The sequence below is a fragment of the Bos indicus genome, chromosome 13, assembly GCF_029378745.1.
Source record: "Bos indicus isolate NIAB-ARS_2022 breed Sahiwal x Tharparkar chromosome 13, NIAB-ARS_B.indTharparkar_mat_pri_1.0, whole genome shotgun sequence".
In the NCBI taxonomy this organism is placed as follows: domain Eukaryota; kingdom Metazoa; phylum Chordata; class Mammalia; order Artiodactyla; family Bovidae; genus Bos; species Bos indicus.
Window position 1 is genome coordinate 18298739 of NC_091772.1, and position 23815 is coordinate 18322553.

Sequence of the window (23815 nt, forward strand, 5' to 3'; positions counted from 1 at the left end):
AGTAAAGTTTCGAAAGTGTAGCTCACTTTCTTGCTGTTGCAATAATGAATCCCTGCCTATTTTAAGTTATTTTCCCTACTCCTGGAAATAGCCTATTCTACCTTTCACTTCTTGCTTTTGTCATTTAAAAAATAAGGTGAAATAATAAGGCCAACTTCTATAAATATCTCACTTTCAACTACTAAAAATGCAACTGCTTGTATATGAGAAAACTTAAGCACACTTCATTTTTTTATTTTTTATTTTATTTCCTCAACTTTTACACTTCCTTTGTTTTTAACACCAACGAACTCACTGTATCAAATTAAAATAAATAATTAGTATAATAAACAATAATTATAATTTATATATAATAATTTTTGAAGTTTTTTTATCCATGGATAAAAGTTGAAGAAAGAATTAAACTCTTTTTATAATAAAAGTTTATAAAACAATCTCAAAACTAGGTACATATAAATACACAGAAAAATCTCCAGAAATTCTAGTAAAATAAACTCTAATCTAAAAACCAAAGGACACCAGTAACTCTATTTCTAGATATTTAAGAACATTTAATCATTAATTTCTGTTAAGCTACTGCTAGTAAGAAATGGTTGAGGAAAATGGATCTTGTATAAATATACATTTAAAGCAAGGTCTTCTAAAGAAAAACTTAAATATTAGTATTCACTTGTCAAATGAAAGAATTATCAACATAAACAAGTGTCACTAAGTATCTAAGAAATTCGTTTTTAACATAGGCAATATCCCTTTTTTGAGAACCGATAAAATGGCAGTTTTTAACCTGCAGACAACACATATTGGACAAACACAACTTTTTATTAAAATAACTGCCAGGATCATACTGTATGGGTCCAAATTAAGAAAACTAAGTAACAAACTGTCCATGACATCTTATGGAGAAACTATATGGTAAACAGTAAATAAATATGCCTGAACTTCTATGCTAAGGAAAAAAAAAATTGTCCATGACTTCTAATGTGGCAAATAAATATATACCCTAATTTCTAAACATTTGATTTTCTAGTTCTCAACCAGAGCCCTGACTCCACTCCCCCACACCCACATACTCCACACACAAGGTAGTGACAGCAATACTGAAGCCCAGCTCTGAGCGCACGCTAAGAGCTCAAGAAATGCTGCTGGAGAGGACAGTTTAATGACTGAGTGAGACACTGCCACAGCTGGCTTACCTTTCTCTGTTTCATGTCAAAAGCAGTATGTCTCTTCTGACATGCAGAGTCAAAAGATTTTACCCCCACAGGTAAAATCTGTTGTCTCCTTTTGTTCTCACATTAACCCTGAGCTTGGAAATTTAGTGTTAGTCACACTTCAAAGACTAAAAACCTGAGATGTGAAATTATACCAGGCAGTGACTGGCAGGACCATGTACCACCACCTTCCCCATATCATCGCCAGCCTCAACATCCTCTCAACCCAACATGTTCTCACAACTCCAAATTCTCAGCTAATAATCTAGGCAAATTCACCCACAGCACCCTTGCCATGTCACTTAGAAACAGATCAATTACTGAGCAGAGTCAAGATATGCCAGAGAGATTTGTAAGATGCCAGCATCTTAATCACCCTTCAAACTTTAAGATATCTTAGCATAATTTCAGCAGTAATTTCCAACATTTTCCCTGTCAAGACACAAAAGAGACATGATAAGATGGTAACAGCCCACTGCTCAAGGCCAGAGCTGACTAGCTAGGAGGTTTCAGCATCTCCAAGCCCCACCCAGTCACACTGGTTCTAAATTCCCACCATCTACTCCCATGGGTCAGACAGAAAAAGGCACATAAATCAGAGAAGTGATAAAAGAGAAATGAAGGGGAAAACCTCAAGGTCTAATTCTTACAGACCGTGGAGAGTTCTCTTTTCCTGACATTGACTTTGGACATGTCCAATCAGCGCTCTGTACAGGATGTGGACAAATTATATTATAGCCCAGTTCTGCCTAGATTCAGGGTAGGAGTTACCCAAAGAACCAGAATCACCAAAGCAGAATTTGCTTAATACTGCAGATCTACCACCACTAAAAGAAAAAAACTCATGACTGTGTAAGGCTTTCCCACAGATTACAGCAGCCAGGTCTTAAGTTAAGACTTGAGATTTTTTTGTAGGTATTATTACTTTTTAAAGGGAAAACAGAAAATATATCTAAAATATTAACACTGTACTTGGATCAACACAGTCATTAACATCACACATATTTCTGTACCTAACTAGCTTTTTTTAAAAAACTTTTTTCCTGCCCTTTTCTCCCTTTTCCTCCCCACTTTTCTTTCTTTTTTTACTAAAGTATTTTTTATATCAAATGTTCTTGATTTAGGGAAAGACTAGTGCTTTAACTGGAGCACAAAGCACAGAACTAACAGCCCATTAAAATGCACAAGACTAAATTTGAATGTATCTGTTTATTTACAGCTTTTGGTGCTTAAAATTTCAAATAAAATGATCTGTCCAATTGCATTAGTTTAAAAAATAAGTCATTTTTCCATTCTCTTCTAGAAAAAGCTGCAGCACAAATCAACACAGTAGAGAGTAGTGAAAACAGAATTACATTTAAAACATAGTTTAGAAAACATAAGCACCTCTTTTAGATTAGTAAGTATAAGATGTAATTGTTGGTGACAAAGGTCAAGAACGAAATACAGACATTTATATCTTATTGTGTTCACATGCATCATAGAGACAAAAACAGTAAGTTTTAAGTGTTTACTAGATGTGAATACAAACATATAAATTAGAAAAACCTTCCCTTTATTTTGACCCCAAAGTTTTCTTCATTTAGTAAACAAATTTTTTTTGTTATTTTTCAATAGTATACGACAACTGTCAGTACAAATCTCTCACTTCTTTAACATGTACTTTTCACACTGTGATACACAATTTAGGTATTATGATGCAGTTTTTAAATGGAACAGTTTAGTGCCAAAACCCAAGCTGCTTCAGGGAAACAAGAGCCTGAAAACTAGCACTACGTCATATGGAATCGCCGCATACATACTGTATTGCCCCGTGCTAGTCTGATATATGCTAGTCGGCACTGCCATAGCAGCGATGTTAGGTGGTGTTCCCTCTTCCTCTGATTTTTCTTCTTCAATCTTGGGTACACCAGGCACATCAGAGGAAAGTTCATTCAGTATTTTTCTAAAATATAATTCAACAATACAAAGAATTAAGATACATGAGTGAGATTTAAAACAGAAAAGCTATCACAGGAGAATCTGAGCTATCTTTATTTCTCCCTTTTTGGAAAAACTTTTCATGACTGTAGGAAACTTAACTTACCTGTAAGAGGGTCTTCGTGAAAGGATTTCTCTACGTTTATGAGAATCAATTACACCTTCTGATTCTGCAGACTCATCTGTTTCTGCAATGGTTGCTACCTATAACACAAGAATTCCTGAGATGCATCATAAAACCCATGGTATCTCCTTCATTCACAACCCGGTGTCTGAAGGGGCTCTGCGTGCAGCACAAAGCCGGCACTGCCAACAGAGCTCACTGAGCCAGGCTAGCCGTGCTCACAACCTGCCTCAGGACAGGAAGTGCAGACACTGACACTTGGCTGTAAACCAGCCTGTCTGCCAAGGATGACACAGACGACATGTGCTACAGAAACGCACAGTGCCAGACAGGCTTCAGGAAAACACTGAATGTAAGACACACAAGGCCTAAGCCCCAGCCCTGAAAATGTCTCACAAATCCAGCAGAGGGTGAGCTAGCAAGTGACAGAGGAGCAAACACCACTGCTGACTTAGGCTGGGTCTTCAAATTACACATTAGATAGACCCAGAGAAGAAAGAATATTAAGTAGGTAAACACTTGTGTTAACAAGCCTGGTTAAAGTTATGATTTATATTACAACAAGTAGGTTGGGCTTGATGTCAGTAGGTCTTGTCAAAATAAGGAATTACTCCTTAAAAGAAAGAGCAGTTTTAAATACAATTTCATTTTTTGAAGGAATAGTATAATAACATGAGTATTAAAGAAAGGAAACTAAAATAATAAATCTCTCCACAACATGACTGTTCTCAATATATTCAGCCATCTATCACAGGTTCTGAGTTTACAAAACTACCTATTAATATCATCTATCATCTAGTTCTGAGCTTACAAAACTCCTCCAATGAATATGATAAGGACATGGGATTTGATCTGGGTATAATCAAAAAATCATATTAAAATACCAACAATGTAAGCAGGAACATATACTTCCCAAGGTACATGGATGTGCATGTATGTTTGCCCACACGTATGATCATGCATCTTTGGTCACGGATGCCTTATACATAAGCACACTCAGGCATGAAGAGAATCTTTAGAGAAACTATTGTTGCAGTCAGACAACCACACATCATCACCAACTATTTATCACTTTCCATTGGGCTTTCACACATCTCTTGTATAATCATAACCACCCCTTTGTGTAAGGTAGGCTATTACTGTAGAAAGTGAAAACTGAAGTTCATCACTCACCAGGTTGAAATTCTAAGACAAGATCCACAGGCCCCCACCTCTATAAAGATAATTAAGTCACCCATTTAACAAAATCCAAAACAGCCTATTGAAAATGAGATAATACTCTCTCTTCCAGTGCCACCAAGGTTAAAGCTAAGTAGAAATATCTGCATCCTAATAAAAGTCACAAAAAGGAGAGTGGAAAGTCTTGTTTTATAATCAGAGTCAGAAAGAGTCAGAAGCTCCTAGAATTAAGGTCCTCACAAGAAAGGAAAAAAAAAAAAAGACACTACTGAGAATCACTCAAACTTTTGAACAACTCGGAAGAGACATCTGTGCCACAAAAATAAACAGACTTTTATTGCACATGGATTTATTACTTCAAGTATCATGGTGCAACCCTTATCCTTATTTTGCAACAAACTGGATTCAAATACACAGGAAAAGGACAAGACCAATTAAGTATAAGCAACTACATTTTCTTCACAGATCTTTTTGTCATCAGATAGGTTCAAATAATTTCAATATTTAAAGGATAAAGACAAACTGATCTTAAAAAGGAACAGAAATAAATTTAGTAAAAGAGAAAAGTATGCTTTAAAAATGCATACTTAATAATTTATATCTGTTGATGCAAAAAAGAATGTTTTTGCTTAAGAAATGTTAAGAATTTATGACCAACTTTGGTGACAATAAATAACAAAACACATCTCTGGATTACAACCGCAACACTAACCACATCTAAAAAAAACAAGGTTTAATCTGATGTATAAATGCAACAGCAATTAACAATGATATCATGGCACACATACTGAATGAACAATAAATCTAAATTTCTACACTTTACTGTGAGTATTGGTGAAAAGTGTTAGTACTAGAATATTTACATTACGATGTTTATCAGACATCTCCAAAGAAGCCTCAAAGTACTTTTAAGCATTTTTGGAGAGCTTTGCTAAATGAATCTCAGTTTGAGCAAAGAGAAACCTTATTTAAAGGAGACTGACTGGGCCTGCAAATTAGGAGCTGACAACGAAACTGCAGCCCGAGTCAATCTCTGTATCCAACAGGGCACCAAGCACTTCACAAAGAAAAAGGAATCTGCCTGCAATGTGGGAGACCTGGGTTCAAAGCCTGGGGTGGGAAGATCCCCTGGAGAAGGGAACAGCTACCCACTCCAGTATTCTGGCCTGAATTCATGGATAGAGGAGCCTGGTGTGCTACAGTCCATGGGGTAGCAAAGAGTCAGACATGACTGAGGGACTTTCAAAAAAAAAAACTTCTACAGGAATAAAAAGGAAATTCTTACAAATGTTTAATAACAAGAGTTGAGCATCACTCTTTTCCATGCCCACCAGTTCAACCACTTAGAATTTATCCTAAAGAAATTTTTAGGCAAATGCACAAATATAGCTTATGTACATATATTTAGATAAACACAGGATGTGTATAAATAACATTTCTCAAGGTATTAAAAACTTAAAAATACTTTAAAATATGGAAATTGTTACGTTATATTGAATTATATTAAAATAATTTATATTGGGTCATCTATGACTAAAAAAAGACACTACATATAATTGGTAACATTACTACATTATACTTTGGTAATAATATAGTACATATAAATAATAGAATATTAGCATGCCATTAAAATATGTTTATGTATGCACATAGAAAACATATATGGAAGACTTTCAACCAAATGTTAACAGTACTTATATCTGAGTGCTAAGATTATTTTTACTTTCTTCTTTTCTGTATTTTATAATTTTTCTCTCAATGAACATAGGCAAATGTGCAATTTCAAATTAAATAAAGAAGCCAGTGTTGACATAACAAAAAGAAATTACCACCATACTAATAGATTGCTCCTTATGTGGTTAAAAAAAAAAAGAGAGAGAGCATCAAATCTACAGGAAAAAAAAATGATAAATGAATTAGTAAAAAGCTCAAGAAAGTCAAAGAGAAGTCCTTGAGGAAGGAGGCTAACCTGAACAGTTTGTATTTGTGGTGACTGAATAACAGATGGCTGTGGTGTCTGAATTACTCCCTGGACATGGACGGTCTGGCCGGAAGGTAACTGTACTAGAGTTACAGCTGGGGAGCCTCTTCCGGTGCTGGATCCAGCTACAGAAACCTGCAAAAAACAGCATCATTGAGGATTAAGGCTGAACGTTTTTTTTTTCTCCCACTGTTACAATCTGCCTATTTTCCCTGCTTTTAAGAAATGACCAGCAAGCCAAGGTACTCACCATTAGGAGATGGTTACTGTGCTGGAATAGTCATTCTCTGATGTGACAGATATTAAAGAACCCATGCGTCTCACTTTCAGTTCCCATGCTTCAGTGGCTAAGAATGTTCCAAGCACAAAGTTCTAAAGCAGTTAAACTACCTCACTACGACCTCAAGACTAACAGTGAAGCCTTCTTTAGGCCAGAGTATAAACCACTCTCTCTAACTTAAGAGCAATCGGAGACAGAACTTAAATATGGTAAATTATTTTTTCAATAAGTGCAACTTCTGACATGTGATATTAGAGTATTACTCCAGATACAAGCTAATGCCTTGTCTCTATAATGATGAAAATTGCAGTTACTTTTATGCCCCAATAGTCATAAAAAAAGGCATAGGTCAAAGAAATCCCAGGACCTCTCAGGCCCTTAGCATCTCCAAACCAGAGAAAGTTCATTCCCTGGAGACTGTGTGGTCCTTGCACACTCCCCTCCCCACAGCTTGAGCATGCAGAACCATCACTTGGATTGCACAGAAAGGAGATACAGCTGTTTCCCACCACCTTGGGTGCTTGCAACAAAGAGCCCTGCCAGCAAAACACATTAAAACCTGTTTTGTTTTGTTCACTTCTCTGGACTCAAAACCTGCCAAGTTTCTAATTGGTAAACAACTCAGTCCTAAGAGCCAGCATAATCTTACAAACTCTGCCTCACTTTACTAAGTTTCACTATTGATTATGACTTCCTTGGAACAGACAGAGACTTTGGACGTGAAAGAACCTGCTAGTTTCTATCATGAGCGGTGGCAGACCACAGAATCTAAAAAAAATTTTGAAGAAAGCCTCTGTGGGCCCTCAATTGAAGGAAAACCAATCATTTCCAACCAACTTACACAAATACTTTTTAAGAATTACTAAGAACCAGGTTTATAACAAATAATCAGATGTGTTTACATCATTCCCTTGGAAGGCAAACTTCTTTGGCAACCTAGAAGTAAAGTCTTCTATCCATGCAAGAGAACCTACATGGAGAGCACTGAACTAGGTGCACCGGGGTGGAAAGCAGAATTGGTAAAACCAACACCTCAGAAACAACAGCACACACACAGTAGAGGACTAATTGCTCCATTGTCCAGGTCATGAAAACCACAGGAGTACAAAACAGACAGATCAGCAGGAGTCTGAACAAGCGGAGGTGTTGTGTAGAAGCTGCCCCTTGAGCCGGGCCTCATTATGGTCTGCATAACAGCTGGACAGAAAAGTGAGAAACCGGGGCAGAGACCACCGATATGGAGCCCCATGGGCAAATTCAGCCCATCTGCCCTTGGAGTGTTATTGCCAACTTTAGATTTCAGGGGAAAGAAAAAGGGCATCCCATAATGGAGCCCTCAGATTTAACATCCAGAAGTTTAAAAGCCACTAGATTTATTCTACAAATGTTCCCTGCATGAACTATATAAAGGGATCCTTCTCTTTGTGAACCAGTTGCCCTCCCCCCCAAAAAGGTATTCCTCTGCCAAATGACTAAGGCTCAGACTTTTTAGTCTCAGGACACCTTTACTGAAAATGACTGATGACCTCAGTTTTGTTTATGTTATATCCAGCAGGATCCTGTAAATGTACAGCCAGCTCCTGGGAAGGGAAAATGCTATGGGTAACTTTTGCAGATTTCTGTAATGAAAATACTCCTACTATGCAGATTTTAAGTTGCCAATGGGTGACACTGAAGACAAAGCTGGAAAAAGATGTGTGCGACTGGCTATGACAAGCCTCTCAGCTCTTATATATATAAGCTGTTATATGTTTTTATATATATAATATTGATATTTACTAAATAGAAATTAAAACAGAAAATTTTAAAAATACTTAGTAATTAATTTAAAAACAATAATTCTATCATATGCTAACATAAATAGCATTTTCTGAAGACTGTTTTCAAAGACATAATAATTAGTGACAAGAATGTCAATGTTTTACATTTTTACAAATTCTTTTAATGTCTGGTTTAACTTAAAACAAGCTGGATTTTCATACCTATTTCTGCACTGAATCTATTGTAATAAGTTATTTTAATTGGTATATGAATATGCCTTATACAGATATATGATTAGAAAAGGTGGAGTGTATCAATAGCTTTTTCATAAAAATGTGGGTATTCTTCTGGATACTACCCCAAAACTCAGCTAGTGGTTGTTTTTCTCAAAGGTTAGTGGCCATGTGGAATCTGAAAACTTAGTTACGTTAAAATCGATTGATCTGGGACTTCCCTGGGGGTCCAATGGCTAACACAACGCACTCCCAGTGCAGGGAATCCAGGTTCAATCCCTGGTCAGGGAACTGGACCCCACACACTGCAACTAAAGATCCTGCGTGCTACAACTAAGACCTGATGCAGCCGAATAAATAAATGCTAAAAAAAAAAAAAAAATCTATTGCTCTGTCTTATACTTCAGATGGTTCTTTAGCCAGGCATGATTTTGTAATGTCATGTAGTAGCTACTTGGAAAATACTGAGTTATTGAATTAAGTAGATCTCCCAAATGCTGATAAATTTCATGATACTCTATCAGAAAACTACATTCATTAAAATCAAGATCAACATCATCAGAAAACTATAAAATATTGGCATGTTATCAAGCTCAAAATGGCAGATGAAGAATTTCCACAATTTGAAACTTCTGCTAAAAGCCTGAATTTTATCATCAGCAATAAACACTGTTAACTGTTTTCCTTGATGTGACAAGCTTACTTCATTTGCTTTTGAGAAAAGTTTTCAAATACTCAAGTTTGAACAGACATAGATATAATTTAGTTACTTGCCACTGCTTTAAGAAAAATTATATCCTGTGGCAGGGGCGGGTGTGTGTGTGTGTGTGCATGCAGCTAGTTCATCTTGTCCCTCAGACAATAACTTGTGTTTTTTCTCAAAATCACCACTGCTCTTCAGTAAGTGGCAGAAATGCTTTCAATGAATGTTCCACTTCCAGAACACAGAATATTAAAACAACATGTACTTGAGGGTCAAGATTTAATATAATTGGTAATGTTTACTGCTTCATCAGGGACCATCTTAAGTGGAACAGACTTTTTTTAAAAAACTGCAAGTGAATGCAGTGAAGACTGTAATGACCACTAACAAAGTTTGGCACCACTTACGTGACTGGGATGAGGCACCAACACTTTTAAACCCCCACTGTTTTTGTGCCATCAGGGCAAATGCCAATCCAGAGGGAAAAAAAAATACATCTTAGTATTATTATGAAAATAGGTTTGTCCTCCAAAACCTCCAGGCATGATTGTGTAACATCATGTAGTAGTTATTTGGAAAATACTGGGTCCTTGGAGTCTCCTCCAGGGTTCCCTGAATCACACTTTGAAAACTGCTGCTCTGTCCTCATGCAGCCTCTGGGCCCTGCTCACAGCTCAAAGCGCAGAGTGCTGAAACAGGCTGCAATTTTAGCTCCACCACAGCAGGATGGTCAAAATCACCACCCACAGTAATTTTGATAGAACATTCATATGTCAGAGACTGAGCAAAACAGAAGGTACATTATACCCAAGAGCATCACCAGTATTCCTACAGATGAGACCTGTGGCTTGAGATGCAGTTAGTGCTACACACACTTTCATGGAAATGACCTGCTGGAGAAAAATTAGATATTCTGGAGAACAACTCAAGAAAGATTCATGGGGGTTTTGATAAGTATAAATCATGCTTAGAGTCACTCTAAATGTTTTTCAAGTGTAATTTTCAGGACTTTACATTATTAAACAATGCTCCATCAAAATGGCTTAGTGAGAAGAAACTCTGCTATAGAAAACAGAGCTATACCTACTAGAACAAAACTGAATTCCCAGAATTCTGGAGATGAGTTACATGAATCTGTATCTGCAGTGAAAACTCAATGTCCAAACTGTGGGCAGTGAAGGAGGTCATGTGTGCATGTGCTCAGTTGTATCCAACTCTTTGTGACCTCATGGACTGTAATCCACCAGACTCCTCTATCCACGGAATTCTCCAGGCAAGAATACTGGAGTCGGTTGCCATTTCCTCCTCCAGGGGATCTTCCCAAACCAGGGTTCGAACCCAAGTCTCCTGTGTCTCCTGCATTGCAGGTGGAGTCTTTGCCCATTGAGGCACCTGGGAAGCCCCATTTTTCTTATAAACATCATATATTCATTCCAAGAATTTTTAATAAGTCAATCTCACAGAAACAAGTCATACTTAAAAATTAACTCATTCTTTTGTTCCCTCAACAAATGTTGGAAGCCTGCCTTGTGGACCAGTCTAGACAGCAGAGATAAGGCAGTAAACAAGAAAAGTCTGCTCTCCTAAATCAGGAGATAGAAAACAGATGAAGAGACTAAAACATAATTTGGGAGAGGTACCAAATTCTTAAAAGAAAAATAAAGAAGGGGAACTAGTGAGGTGGGCTTCCCTGGTGTCTCAGGGATAAAGAATCCACCTGCCAATGCAGGAGACATGAGTTTGATTCCTGGGTCAGGAAGATCCCCGGGAGAAGGAAATGGCAACCTACTCGGGTATTCTTGCCTGGGAAAATCCCACAGACAGAGGAAACTGGTGGGCTACAGTCCATGGGGAATTGGACACAACTAAGAGACTAATCAACAACAGCTAATGAGGTAGAGGGAGGATGGAAGGAAGCTACGTTAAGGTATACCTTCTGTGGGAAGCTTCTCAGAGGAGGGAACTTCTGTGCAAAAAAAAAAGTCTAAAAGAAAAGTAGGAAAGAAGACCAAGGGAGGATCTATCAATACACTCATCACATTCCATCAATCAAGCAGGCAACTGCCCAAAAAACAAACACATAAAATGGGTGTGTTTTATATTTTATAATTTTACACCTCTATTTATGAGGCTCTAAAAAGTGTAAAAATGAACTCATGCCAGACAGTTTACCTTTTTTTCCAGATCCCCTGAAGAATAATCCTCTTCTATAGGATGCCTGAAACATAGATTATGCTGAGGCCACCACATCCACCAAAAACCCCACTAGAGACAGGAATTAACGTGATGAAATAAATGAAGATGATGCAGTTGACAGCCTAACTTGGCTTTGCAATTAAAAAAAAATCTAATAATGACACTTATAACTGGTAAAACCTCACAATGTTGTCACACAGCATTTGATTAGCACCTAGTGGACTGGCACCAATGCGTAGCTAGGTTCCCTTATGATGGGGTTTATGAGGTCACAGTGCAGCTGAACGTGTCACACAGTCACTGAGCCCACATTCCAGACAGTTAATAAAGGATGAGAAGAGGTGAATGCATGGTCTAGCAGACTTCACTATCAATTCTGCTGCCTGAAAAATCAAATCTATACATTATCTATTTTAATTCCAAGGACTCCAATGAAAACCCAGTAACACCCTATGGGAGAAGCTGGAAAAATATCTTGATTTCTGTGTATTAAGACAAGATTCTCAAAAAGAGTCTGTTGATTCTACAGCGAAAAAAGAAGTGTTTAAAGAATAAGGCTGAAAACAGGCAAATAATATTATAAATACTTTAAAATAGACATAAACTATTTCACTTCACTTTTTAAAAAGTTGTACTTAGGGACTCCCCTGGTGGTGCAGTGGCTAAGACTCCATGCTCCCAATGTAGGGGGCTCAGGTTTGATCTCTGGTCAGGGAACTAAATCTCACATGCCACTACTAAGACCTGGTGCAGCCAAATAAATAAATAAAAAAAAATGTTTTTAAAAGTTGTTTTTAATCACATTAAAGACAAACACAACATGAAAAATACAGAATTGGTATCACTGTAGTGTCTTTACTGTTTTTCTTTCCCATATTGAGGTTCTGGTTTTTTAAAACAATGTGACTAACAAATTGCAAAAATCAATGGAGTTAAATTTTACCTTGTAAATATCAACTGAAAGCACTGATAACAGAGTTGGACACATGAGACTGATATTTTTATATCTATGTTAAAATTATAAGGAGAACTACAACATGATCTTTGAATCCTTTCTGTGTATAGGGAATAAACAAAAACTATCTAAAATTTATAATCTGAATTTAAAAAGGAAGTAATTCGAAATGGACAAATATGTCTCTTTTAAAAAATTCCCCTTTTGAAAGCAAAGCAAATATCAGAATCAAGTCATTCTTAATTATATAGTCTATTCTGATAATACTTCCAATAAGCAGTGGTGATCACTGTGGCGACTGGTGATGACAAAATTAGGGTTTCTTTATGCTTTGAAAAACAACGCTCTAGTGGACTTTTTTCTCTAGCTGATCCTTATCATTTCCTATTAACAGTACTTGGAGCATCATTTTATATTCTAATATGATATGTGTTTTACTTATATAAAGACTGACTATGAACATGATCTTTAGGGAAGTCAAAATTCTTTTAGCTCTAGACTTTTAAAAATCAATCTTATATATTGATTTCAATAAGACTGAAACTAAAACTGATCATAATTTTCTAGCCAACTCCATTATAAAGTAATAAATGCACGTGGTGAAGTAGGTTGCTATGAGATCCTGAGCCCAAAATGACATTTACCCAACAGATGGCTTATATGGGCAAACAGTGGATACTAAAACTACTCTTAACAATGATATAGATTAGATTCATTTTAATACTGAGGAAGAAATGTACATGCCAAAAGCCTGAAGCTACAGAATGAATGCCTAAAACCACTTACCTTTATTTCTGACCAGTATCAACTTATTGGGATCTTCTCTCATAGCTCAGTGGGTAAAGAATCTGCCTGAAAGGCAGGAGACCTGGGTTCGATTCCTGGATCAGGAAGATCCCTTGGAGAAGGAAATGGCAATCCACTCCAGTATTCTTGCCTGGAGAATTCCATGGACAGAGGAGCCTGGCAGGCTATAGTCCATGAGGGTGCAAGAATTGGAAACAACTTAGCAACCAAACCACCACCACAGTCTCAACTCATAGGAACGCCTATGAAGGAAACTTCAATTCACTTGAACTATTCTACATTAATTTTTCTACCAATCATTTGGTATATAAGCCCTAAAGATTACTGACTTAACAAAAACAACTTTAAAAAACAGTAATAATAAACAAAATGTGGTGTGTACATACAGAGAGGAAGGAATTCCTATCACATACAATACAGATAAACCTTCAGGACATTATGTGAAGTGTAATAAGCCAATCACAAAAAGACAAGGAAAAGAAATGCAAAAAGTCAAAATGGTTGTCTGAGGAGGCCTTAGAAACAGCTGTGCAAGAAGAGAAGTGAAAGGTAAGGAGAAAAGGAAAGACAGGCCCATTTGAAGGCAGAGTTCCGAAGAACAGCAAGGAGATAAGAAAGCCTTCCTCAGTGATCAGTGCAAAGAAATAGAGGAAAACAATAGAATGGGAAAGTCTAGAGATCTCGTCAAGAAAATTAGAGATACCAAGGGAACATTTCATGCAAAGATGGGCTCGATAAAGGACAGAAATGGTATGGATCTAACAGAAGCAGAAGATACTAAGAGGTGGCAAGAATACATAGAAGAACTATACAAAAAAGATCTTCATGATCCAGATAATCACGATGGTGTGATCACCAACCTAGAGCCAGACATCCTGGAATGTGAAGTCAAGTGGGCCTTAGGAAGCATCACTATGAACAAAGCTAGTAAAGGTGATGGAATTCCAGTTGAGCTATTTCAAATCCTAAAAGATGATGCTATGAAAGTGCTGCACTCAATATGCCAGCAAATTTGGAAAACTCAGCAGTGGCCACAGGACTGGAAAAGGTCCGTTTTCATTCCAATCCCAAAGAAAGGCAATGCCAAAGAATGCTCAAACTACCTCACAATTGCACTCATCTCGCATGCTAGTAAAGTAATGCTCAAAATTCTCCAAGCCAGGCTTCAACAGAATGTGAATCACGAACTGTTCCAGACGTTCAAGCTGGATTTAGAAAAGGCAGAGGAACCAGAGATCAAATTGCCAACATCCGTTGGATCATCGAAAAAGCAAGAGAGTTCCAGAAAAACATCTATTTCTGCTTTATTGACTATGCCAAAGTGTCCGACTGTGTGGACCACAACAAACTCTGGAAAATTCTTAAAGAGATGGGAATACCAGACTATCTGACCTTCCTCTTGAGAAATCTGTATGCAGGTCAGGAAGCAACAGTTAGAACTGGACATGGAACAATACACCGGTTCCAAATAGGGGAAGGAGTACATCAAGGCTGTATATTGTCACCCTGCTTATTTAACTTATATGCAGAGTACATCATGAGAAATGCTGGGCTGGAGGAAGCACAAGATGGAATCAAGATTGCCAGGAGAAATGTCAATAACCTCAGATGTGCAGATGACACAACCCTTACGGCAGAAAGTGAAGAAGAAGTGAAAGAGGAGAGTGAAAAAGTTGGCGTAAATCTCAACATTCAGAAAACTAAGATTGTGGCATCCAGTCCCACCACTTCATGGCAAATAGATGGGGAAACAGTGGAAGCAGTGACAGACTTTATTTTTGGGGGGGCTCCAGAATCACTGCAGATGATGACTGCAGCCATGAAATTAAAAGATGCTTACTCCTTGGAAGGAAAGTTATGACCAACCTAGACAGCATATTAAAAAGCAGAGACATTACTTTACCAGCAAAGATCTGTCTAGTCAAAGCTATGGTTTTTCGAGTAGTCATGTATGGATGTGAGAGTTGGACTATCAAGAAAGCTGAGTGCTAAAGAATTGATGCTTTTGAACTGTGGTGTTGGAAAAGACTCTTGAGAGTCCCTTGGATTGCAAGGAGATCCAACCAGTCCATCCTAAAGGAGATCAGTCCTGAATATTCACTGGAAGGACTGATGCTGAAGCTGAAACTCCATTACTTTGGCCACCTGATATGAAGAGCTGACTTATTTGAAAATACCCTGATGCTGGGAAAGATTGAGGGCAGGGGGAGAAGGGAATGACAGAGGATGAGATGGTTGGATGGCATCACCAACTCAATGAACATGAGTTTGGTTGAACTCCGGGAGTTGGTGATAGACAGGGAGGCCTGGCGTGCTGCAGTCCACAAGGTTGCAAAGAGTCAGACGACTGAGTGAACTGAACTGAAAAGACAAATGTTGATGATTCCTCTTATATGAGGTATCCAAAAGTAAGCAAATTCATAGAAACCAAACATAGAATGGTAGTTACAGGAGGTTGGGGGGGGGTGTAAAAAGGAGTTGTTGTTTAATAGGTACACAGTGTTAGATCTGCAAGATGAAAAAGATCTGGAGATCTGTGTCACAACAATGCGAGTACATTACAGCAAACACTACTGAACTATAAACTTGAACTTAAGACTGAGGATTTTATGTCTTTTCTTTAACCATATACAAAAATAGCAATAACGAATTGCCCCACATTTGCTGTAGATGATAATTAGCTGGCTCATTGCCAAGAAGATAATCAATCTGTTGATTTTACCAAAGGCAATGAGACTGACTTCCTCATCATTTTATAAAACATAATTCTAAAGCTGTGGGCGCTCTCGTGCTCCTGACCCCAGAGTTACTGCTTAATAGTTAGATTGGTTATTGGTGCCAGGATTTATATGGACCAGTTACTAATACATCAAAATGGATAAAGTTTAAATCTTCTACGCTCTTCATTTACCCAAGATCAGAAGCTGAACTGGGACATAAACATGAAACTATCTTGAAAGTGAAAAGTGTTAGTTGCTCATTCTGTTGTCCAACTCTTCGACCCCATGGACTGTAGCCTGCTAGGCTCTTCTGTCAATAGAATTCTCCAGGAAAGAATACTGGAGTGGGTAGCCATTCCCTTCTCCAGGGGATCTTCTTGACTCAGAGACTGAACTTGGGTTTCCTGCACAGGAGGCAGATTCTTTACCATCTGAGCCACCAGGGAAGCCCCAAAATACTGGAGTGGGTAACCTATCCCTTCTCCAGTGGAACTTCCCAACCCAGGAATCAAACCAGGGTCTCCTGAATTGTAGGCAGGTTCTTTACCAGCTAAGCCACCAGGGAAGCCCCATAGTAACTATATGTAGCATACAATTATGATTACTCTTTGCTGATCATGCATGTTCCCAGGTAATGTCCTCTGAAATAATCTGGTTCAACACTGAGTACCTATGTATTATCACAGAAGTAATAGAAATATTTAATGCTATCTAAAGCCAGGTTTCCTGGGCTCTGCCTTTTACTAGCTATGTGACTTGTGACAAGTTACTCAGCCTCTCTGTACCAAATTTTCCTCAACTGCAAAAGATAATGAAAACAGTACCTTTCTACAGAGTTGTTGTGAGAACTGAGCTATGTGTAAAACACTTAATTCAAACTGAATATTGGTGTAAGTTAGGGCTATTTTTCCTTATACCAAGTACAACGCAGGAAACAAGCCCCTAGAAAAGGTAAAACTAGAAAGTTCTGAGGAACTGGGAGGCCAACTTATACTGGCAGTACCTATCATGGTATATTAACATATCTGATATCAAATAAATTACCATTAGTTTTCAAAAGGTATTTAAAAAGAGGTCTACTGCTGTATAGAACTTACCTACTTAAAGGCAAGTGCTTTTCCTGAACTATTTCTGCTTGCACTATTTTCACCTGATATTGTCTTTACTTAGCATTGGGTTTTGCCGTAAAACCTGAACAAACTTTTTTGGCCAACCCCATATTTTTGACCTCACAAGCAGGCTTTTCTCTCCTACGCCTTTTTGGAGAACCACACGTCGTACCTCTGGGGGTGGGGGAAGGCTCAGAAAGCTCACAATTCTGAAGATCATTACTAAGATGCTGTCATCACAATTAATCAATGAGTGAAAATTTCCCAAAGCCTCTGTGCTTCCCAGTGTAATTCCTTTAATAGTTTGGGGCTTACAGAGGTTGTAGCAGCAAAAATTGAAGTGAGGCAAAGTAAACAAACTGAATCTTACTTAAGGAAGAAACTATAAAAATTAACATTTCTAATATTAAAAAATTTCAGTGTCTAGTCTATTTTTGTTTTTGCTGTTCTTTTATTGTGGTAAAAAAATACATAATATAAAATTAATCATCTTAACCACTTTTAAGTGTACTGTTCGTCATATTCATACTTTTGTAAAAGATCTCCAGAACATTTTTATCCTTCAAATCGGAATCTATAGCCCTTTATCAACAGCACCTCCTGTATTCCCTCCCCACAACCTACTCGTTAACTAGGAAAAATCAGAGAAAGCGTAAAAAAAGTAACTGTTTATACTCAGTTATTTTTCCATTACTGTTAGTGACAAACTACCTGCTACTAAAACTAAGACTTGAGCATCAAAAAGTACCTAAAATCATTACCAATGACAGAATATCTCTAACAATCTCTTAAACACTAAAACAGATTTGTATTTTTTTCCTGATTATAAGAAGTGAAAAAACAAAATCTTATTCTGAAATTTGACTTTGCTTTATACCTGCTGAAATTATCTTTGAAACATCAATTTTCCTATTTTTTAAAAAATACTTATTTGGCTGCATCAGGTCTTAGTTGTGTGGCACATGAGCTAAGTTGCTCCTCAGTCTGTGGGATCTTAGTTCCCTGACCAGGGATCAAATCTGCGTCCCCTAAACTAGAAAGTGGATTCTTAATCACTGGGGCACCAGGGAAGTTCCTGAAACATCAATTTTCATTCAAAGCAAAGTATTATCACATGTAATACACTGGGATGAAAATACAGAGTGCGTTTTAAAGCCAAAAATTAACCTTTAAAGAAGCAGAAGGTGAAGAAGAACTAAAGAGCCTCTTGATGAAAGTGAAATAGGAAAGTGAAAAAGTTGGCTTAAAGCTCAACATTCAGAAAACTAAGATCATGGCATACTGTCCCATCAGTTCATGGCAAATAGATGGGGAAACAATGGAAACAGTGGCAGACTTTATTTTTTGGGGCTCCAAAATCACTGCAGATGATGATTGCAGCCATGAAATTAAAAGACATTTACTCCTTGGAAGGAAAGTTATGACCAACCTAGACAGCATATTAAAAAAGCAGAGACATTACTTTGTTGACAAAGGTCCATCTAGTCAAGGCTATGTTTTTTCCAGTGGTCATGTATGGATGTGAGAGTTGGACTATAAAGAAAGCTGAGTGCCAAAGAACTGATGCTTTTGAACTGTGGTGTTGGAGAAGACTCTTGAGAGTCCCTTGGACTGCAAGGAGCTCCAACCAGTCCATCCTAAAGGAGATCAGTCCTGACTGTTCATTGGAAGGAATGATGTTGAAGCTGAAAGTCCAATACTTTGGCCACCTGATGCAAAGAGCTGACTCATTTGAAAAGACCCTGATGCTGGGAAAGATTGAGGGCAGGAAGAGAAGGGGACAACAGAGGATGAGATGGTTGGTTGGCATCACCGACTCAGTTGACATGAGTTTGGTTGGACTCCAGGAGTTGGTGATGGACAAGGAAGCCTGGTGTGCTGCAGTTCATGGGGTTGCAAAGAGTCAGACATGAACTGAGCAACTGAACTTAACTGAAAGAAATATACTAGCAAAATATACTAGCTATTATTATTAGGAAAGAAGGGGGCGACAGAGGATGAGATGGTTGGATGGCATCACCAACTCAATGGACAAGAATTTGAGCAAACTCTGGGAGATACTGGAGGACAGGGAAGCCTGGCATGCCTCAGTCCCTGGGGTTGCAAAGAGTCAGACCTGACTTAGAGACTGAACAACAATACAACTAGCTATTATATACAAAGTTATCAAAATATGAGTACAGATTATATAAAAAATTATTCAAATCAAACAAAATGGTCACTAATATTAATAGTTCACAAATTATTTTTACTTATGTCCCTTAAACCCTAAATTACCTTCAAGAATGAGTTACATGTCAAAGTAGTATATTTTCTTGAATTAGTTAAGAAACAATGAAGATTTAGCATTTACTGAAAAAAAAAATCAGTGTACTATTTTCTCCTCCTAATTTATGTTAATTTTTAGAGCTAAATGAATACAAGTATTATGATCAAAAAAATTAAATTATGGCACTTAAAAATAACCAGGAGAAAGAATACATAAAATTAAAGAGCAATAGAAAGAAAGTCAACAATAAAATGAAACTTTTTATTTTACAATCTTAAGAGGAATATTTCCTCCAGTAAGAGCCTCTCAAGTCACGGAATCAGCTTCAGTTCAGTTCAGTCGCTCAGTCGTGTCCGACTCTGCGACCCCATGAATTGCAGCACGCCAGGCCTCCCTGTCCATTACCAACTCCTGGAGTTCACCCAGACTCACGTCCATCGAGTCGGTGATGCCATCCAGCTATCTCATCCTCTGTTGTCCCCTTCTCCTCCTGCCCCCAATCCCTCCCAGCATCAGAGTCTTTTCCAATGAGTCAACTCTTCGCATGAGGTGGCCAAAGTACTGGAGTTTCAGCTTTAGCATCATTCCTTCCAAAGAAATCCTAGGGCTGATCTCCTTCAGAATGCACTGGTTGGATCTCCTTGCAAGTCCAAGGGACTCTCAAGAGTCTTCTCCAACACCACAGTTCAAAAGCATCAATTCTTCGGCACTCAGCTTTCTTCACAGTCCAACTCTCACATCCATACATGATCACTGGAAAAACCATAGCCTTGACTAGACGGACCTTTGTTGGCAAAGTAATGTCTCTGCTTTTCAATATGCTATATAGGTTGGTCATAACTTTTCTTCCAAGGAGTAAGCATCTTTTAATTTCATCATACTGAGGTTTAAAAAATAAGATTCAATTAAACACTGAGCTTGAGCTAGATGTACTCAGCCAATAATAAATATAACAAATCAACCTAACATGATGCAAATCATCATATACAAATATGATGTTGCTGGCCAATTAGCAATAACAAACATTGCTTGTTTTGTTTTCTGACAGCTATTCATATTATTCCTGGTCCTACTTAGGACAGAGGAGATAGACTTTAGGCACAGCTGGCAAAACAATGAGAAATGCCATCCCAATTTTCCACCAGTTTGAAAAAGCAAACATGTAAGTCATACACTGAAACCTATCCCTTGTTAAATCAATCGTTCCTACTCCAATCCCTCACTGCAAGCCAGGCCTGCTTTTCTCTAAGGCGCTTCTTTAGCACGCCGTTGGCATCTACAGCAGACAAGATAAGGAAGGAATGAGCAGACTGCAATCCCTGAACACTCCCTAGTGGCTTCCTCTGCTCCACAGAGTCCTCTTGCTCCAAAACTACAGAGGGTGTCAGAAAGGTGGAATTTTATATTAGAACTAAGTCTCTCAAGGCACTATGCTGACCTTGATGCTCTCGAGTTTCCTTCCAGCTCTATGATCCCTGTGGTTCTGCTCCTTGCATCTTTCCTTCCTAATCTTTGCTGAAACTTTGAGAATTGGTCATTTACACAGCAGAGTTATTGAGCCTTCCGAGTCAGGCCTTGGGCTGCACCAGGAGCTGTAAGGCATGAAACCCCAGACAGCACACCCTCTCCCAGGGCTCCATCCGGGTTCCCTCACTCAGCCAAGAGCTTCGTGGCAGCATTATCAATTCCCAAGAGACATGGGATAAAGAAAGGGCAGGGGGCCATCACTGCTGCTTTCAGAGCATATTACACATTGTGAGATAAATGGGAAAACATGAGTATGGTGAGCATATTATGCCAAGGAATTATGCTCAATTTTATTAGGTATGATCATGACATGTGGTTATTTTAGACAATATGTATAAGTGTTGCATACCCAGAAGAAAGGAGGAATGAGATGACGTGATGTCTGAGATCTGTAGAGCTGCTTAAAATTCTTCCACAAAAAGGGAAAAAGAAAAATTTTTTTAATATAAATTTTGTAGCAAGTGCTACAAAATCTTAATTTTAGGTTTCTATAAATGTCAAAGTCTTATTCTACTCTTACATATGTCTAAAATCTTTCATCACAAAAGAAATGATAAGTTCCCATTACCCATTTAAGGATTATATTACTTCCAAAGGCTGTATGTTTAACTTTTAAGACTACCTGTATATACAGTAATTTTGCTTGTCACTATTTTGGCTTTGGGAAAGGGTTTTCTCCTGGCTTGGTGATATAAAATAGACTCTCTTAATTTATCACCAACAGTTTTTCCAGGGGGAGAGGAGAGTAGACTCTAGTCTTATATATGTATCAACATATACACTTAGACAAGACTCCAGCTTCAATTAAAAAAAAAAATCAACATAAAAAGTAATTCAAAGCAAGAAAACACACAAATCACAGTACTCAAACCTCAACGATCTTCCATGCCAGCCGCTAGCCCTTGGGTACTGTTACCACATGACCTCTATTTGCTTTTGGATACAGACAGAGGGGGCAGGCTCCACTGATACCTGGGAAGTTATAAAACAGAAAAACTGCAAATGAGAACTCCAGCCTCCCTCCATCAGTCAGCAGAGCAGAGGTGTGAGGGCCAAGAGCAAGCTCAAGTTTTCACATCTTTATAAATGGGATGATTTGCAGCGTTAACTTGATTAGCAGAAGCCCTGGATAGGCAGAACTACTATCGAATGACCAGAGGCAAAGGATCAGACCCACTGAAACTTTGGGTTATATCTTTTGTTCTCACACTATTTAATGATAAATAGACCATGTGAAAAGGAAAGTATGTGTCATAAATTCCATTTTATACAAGACTGAATTTAAGTCTAAAACGTCTTGGAATTCACAATCCTCTAGTTTAAAATAAGTGGCAAGAATGTACAAAATATCAGGAATTATTCAGAAGAGTCAGTCACATTTAGCATACATTATAGGCTTAATGAATGAAGATTTCAGCTTGATTTCCTAATCCTTCTATCATATAATATTGCATAATAATGAATACTCAAATGAACTGCTTCAGGCATCACAAGAATCTAAATTGATAATAATGTTTAGAAAATTTTGACTCTTAAGAACTGTGTCCTAATTCTACAAAACATCATGATCCATAAAAGATTATGGCCTCACATCCATGGAGGACAACTCTTATTTAATCAAAAGAATCAATGAATCAGCATACAGATTTCTTCTTAATCTCTTAACATTCCTAGTATGTGAAAGATAAACACGGTGATATATTTTTTGATCAAGTATTTTAAATATATGGAAAACAGAATAAGATAGCAGGTCTATGAACTTGCTAGCCAGATGTAATGACTATCAACATTTGATGTACTTGAGATTTTTAAGGAAGTAAACATTATGAATGTAAACCACAGCCTTTTCCTTGCTCTGTGGTTCCGTCTTCTCACAAGTCTCTATCTCTGAGCCCTTCTGTTCTATTTAACTCTTCAAACTTCCCCACACTCCTATTTAACACATCAAACTTACCCCAGCTCACACTCCTTTGTCTCCCAGACCCATCTTTCTCTTTCACAGGAAAATTTCTTGAAGAATCTATACTTCCAATTTCTACTTTCTCTCTTAATTATTCTGTAACCTACAAAAGCCTGGTTTCTGTTAACTGGACTCCTATGAGATTTCAAAACCCTCATTAATCCGAGGTTATTTTTCAGACTCTACATTACTTGACCTCTTCAGCAACTTTTGACCAAGGCTCACAGAGCTGGGTGTCACCCAGGCTGAAGACTGGAGGAAAAGGCACATGTAGAGGACAGGGAAGCAGTACCTACAGGGAGAGAAGCAGGCGCAGGAGGAAGAGTTGCTCTCAACTAGCATTTCAGCAAAAGGTGAACTACAGATCTGGAATCACAGTTATAAAAACTCTAGTTGCCATTTTTGTCTTTTCTGAAATTTTGTCACCAAGGAAGGCAGGACTGGACTTCCCTGGTAGCTCAAACAGTAAAGAATCTGCCTGCAATGCAGGAGACCCAGATTCAATCCCTAGATTGGGAAGATCCCCTGGAGAAGGAAATGGCAACCCACTCCAGTGTTCTCGCCCAGAGAATCCCATAGACAGAAGAGCCTGGCAGGCTACAGTCCATGGGGTCGCATAGTCAGACATGACTAGGTGACTAACAACACACTTGAGACTTTGAAATGGTAAATATTTGTGATGTGTGAAAAAGCATGATACATAACTGTATGACCTTAATTACATAAAAATGGACGCTTGGTTGTGTAAATACACAAATGAGACCTAAAAGGATGCATCAGATGGTAAAGTGCTTATGATTCTGGATGACTTTGGTTTTTG

The 23815-nt window shown here is 37.9% G+C and overlaps 1 protein-coding gene across 16 annotated transcripts in view; it reads right to left on the bottom strand.

Moving 5' to 3' along the window:
• Window positions 1–23815, bottom strand: part of CREM (cAMP responsive element modulator) — a 67755-nt gene that overhangs the window by 24749 nt on the left and 19191 nt on the right. For 12 of the 16 annotated variants that reach the window (XM_070802016.1, XM_070802024.1, XM_070802022.1 and 9 more), the window contains 3 exons: window positions 6464–6610; window positions 3298–3395; window positions 3014–3156 (listed from right to left, as the gene is read on the bottom strand). In XM_070802016.1, coding sequence (XP_070658117.1) covers window positions 3014–3156; window positions 3298–3395; window positions 6464–6610 — 388 coding nt within the window. Of the gene's footprint in view, window positions 1–3013; window positions 3157–3297; window positions 3396–6463; window positions 6611–6725; window positions 6926–11624; window positions 11856–23815 lie in introns of those variants that run through there. The other 4 variants (XM_070802028.1, XM_070802029.1, XM_070802018.1 and 1 more) reach the window with 4 other exon arrangements.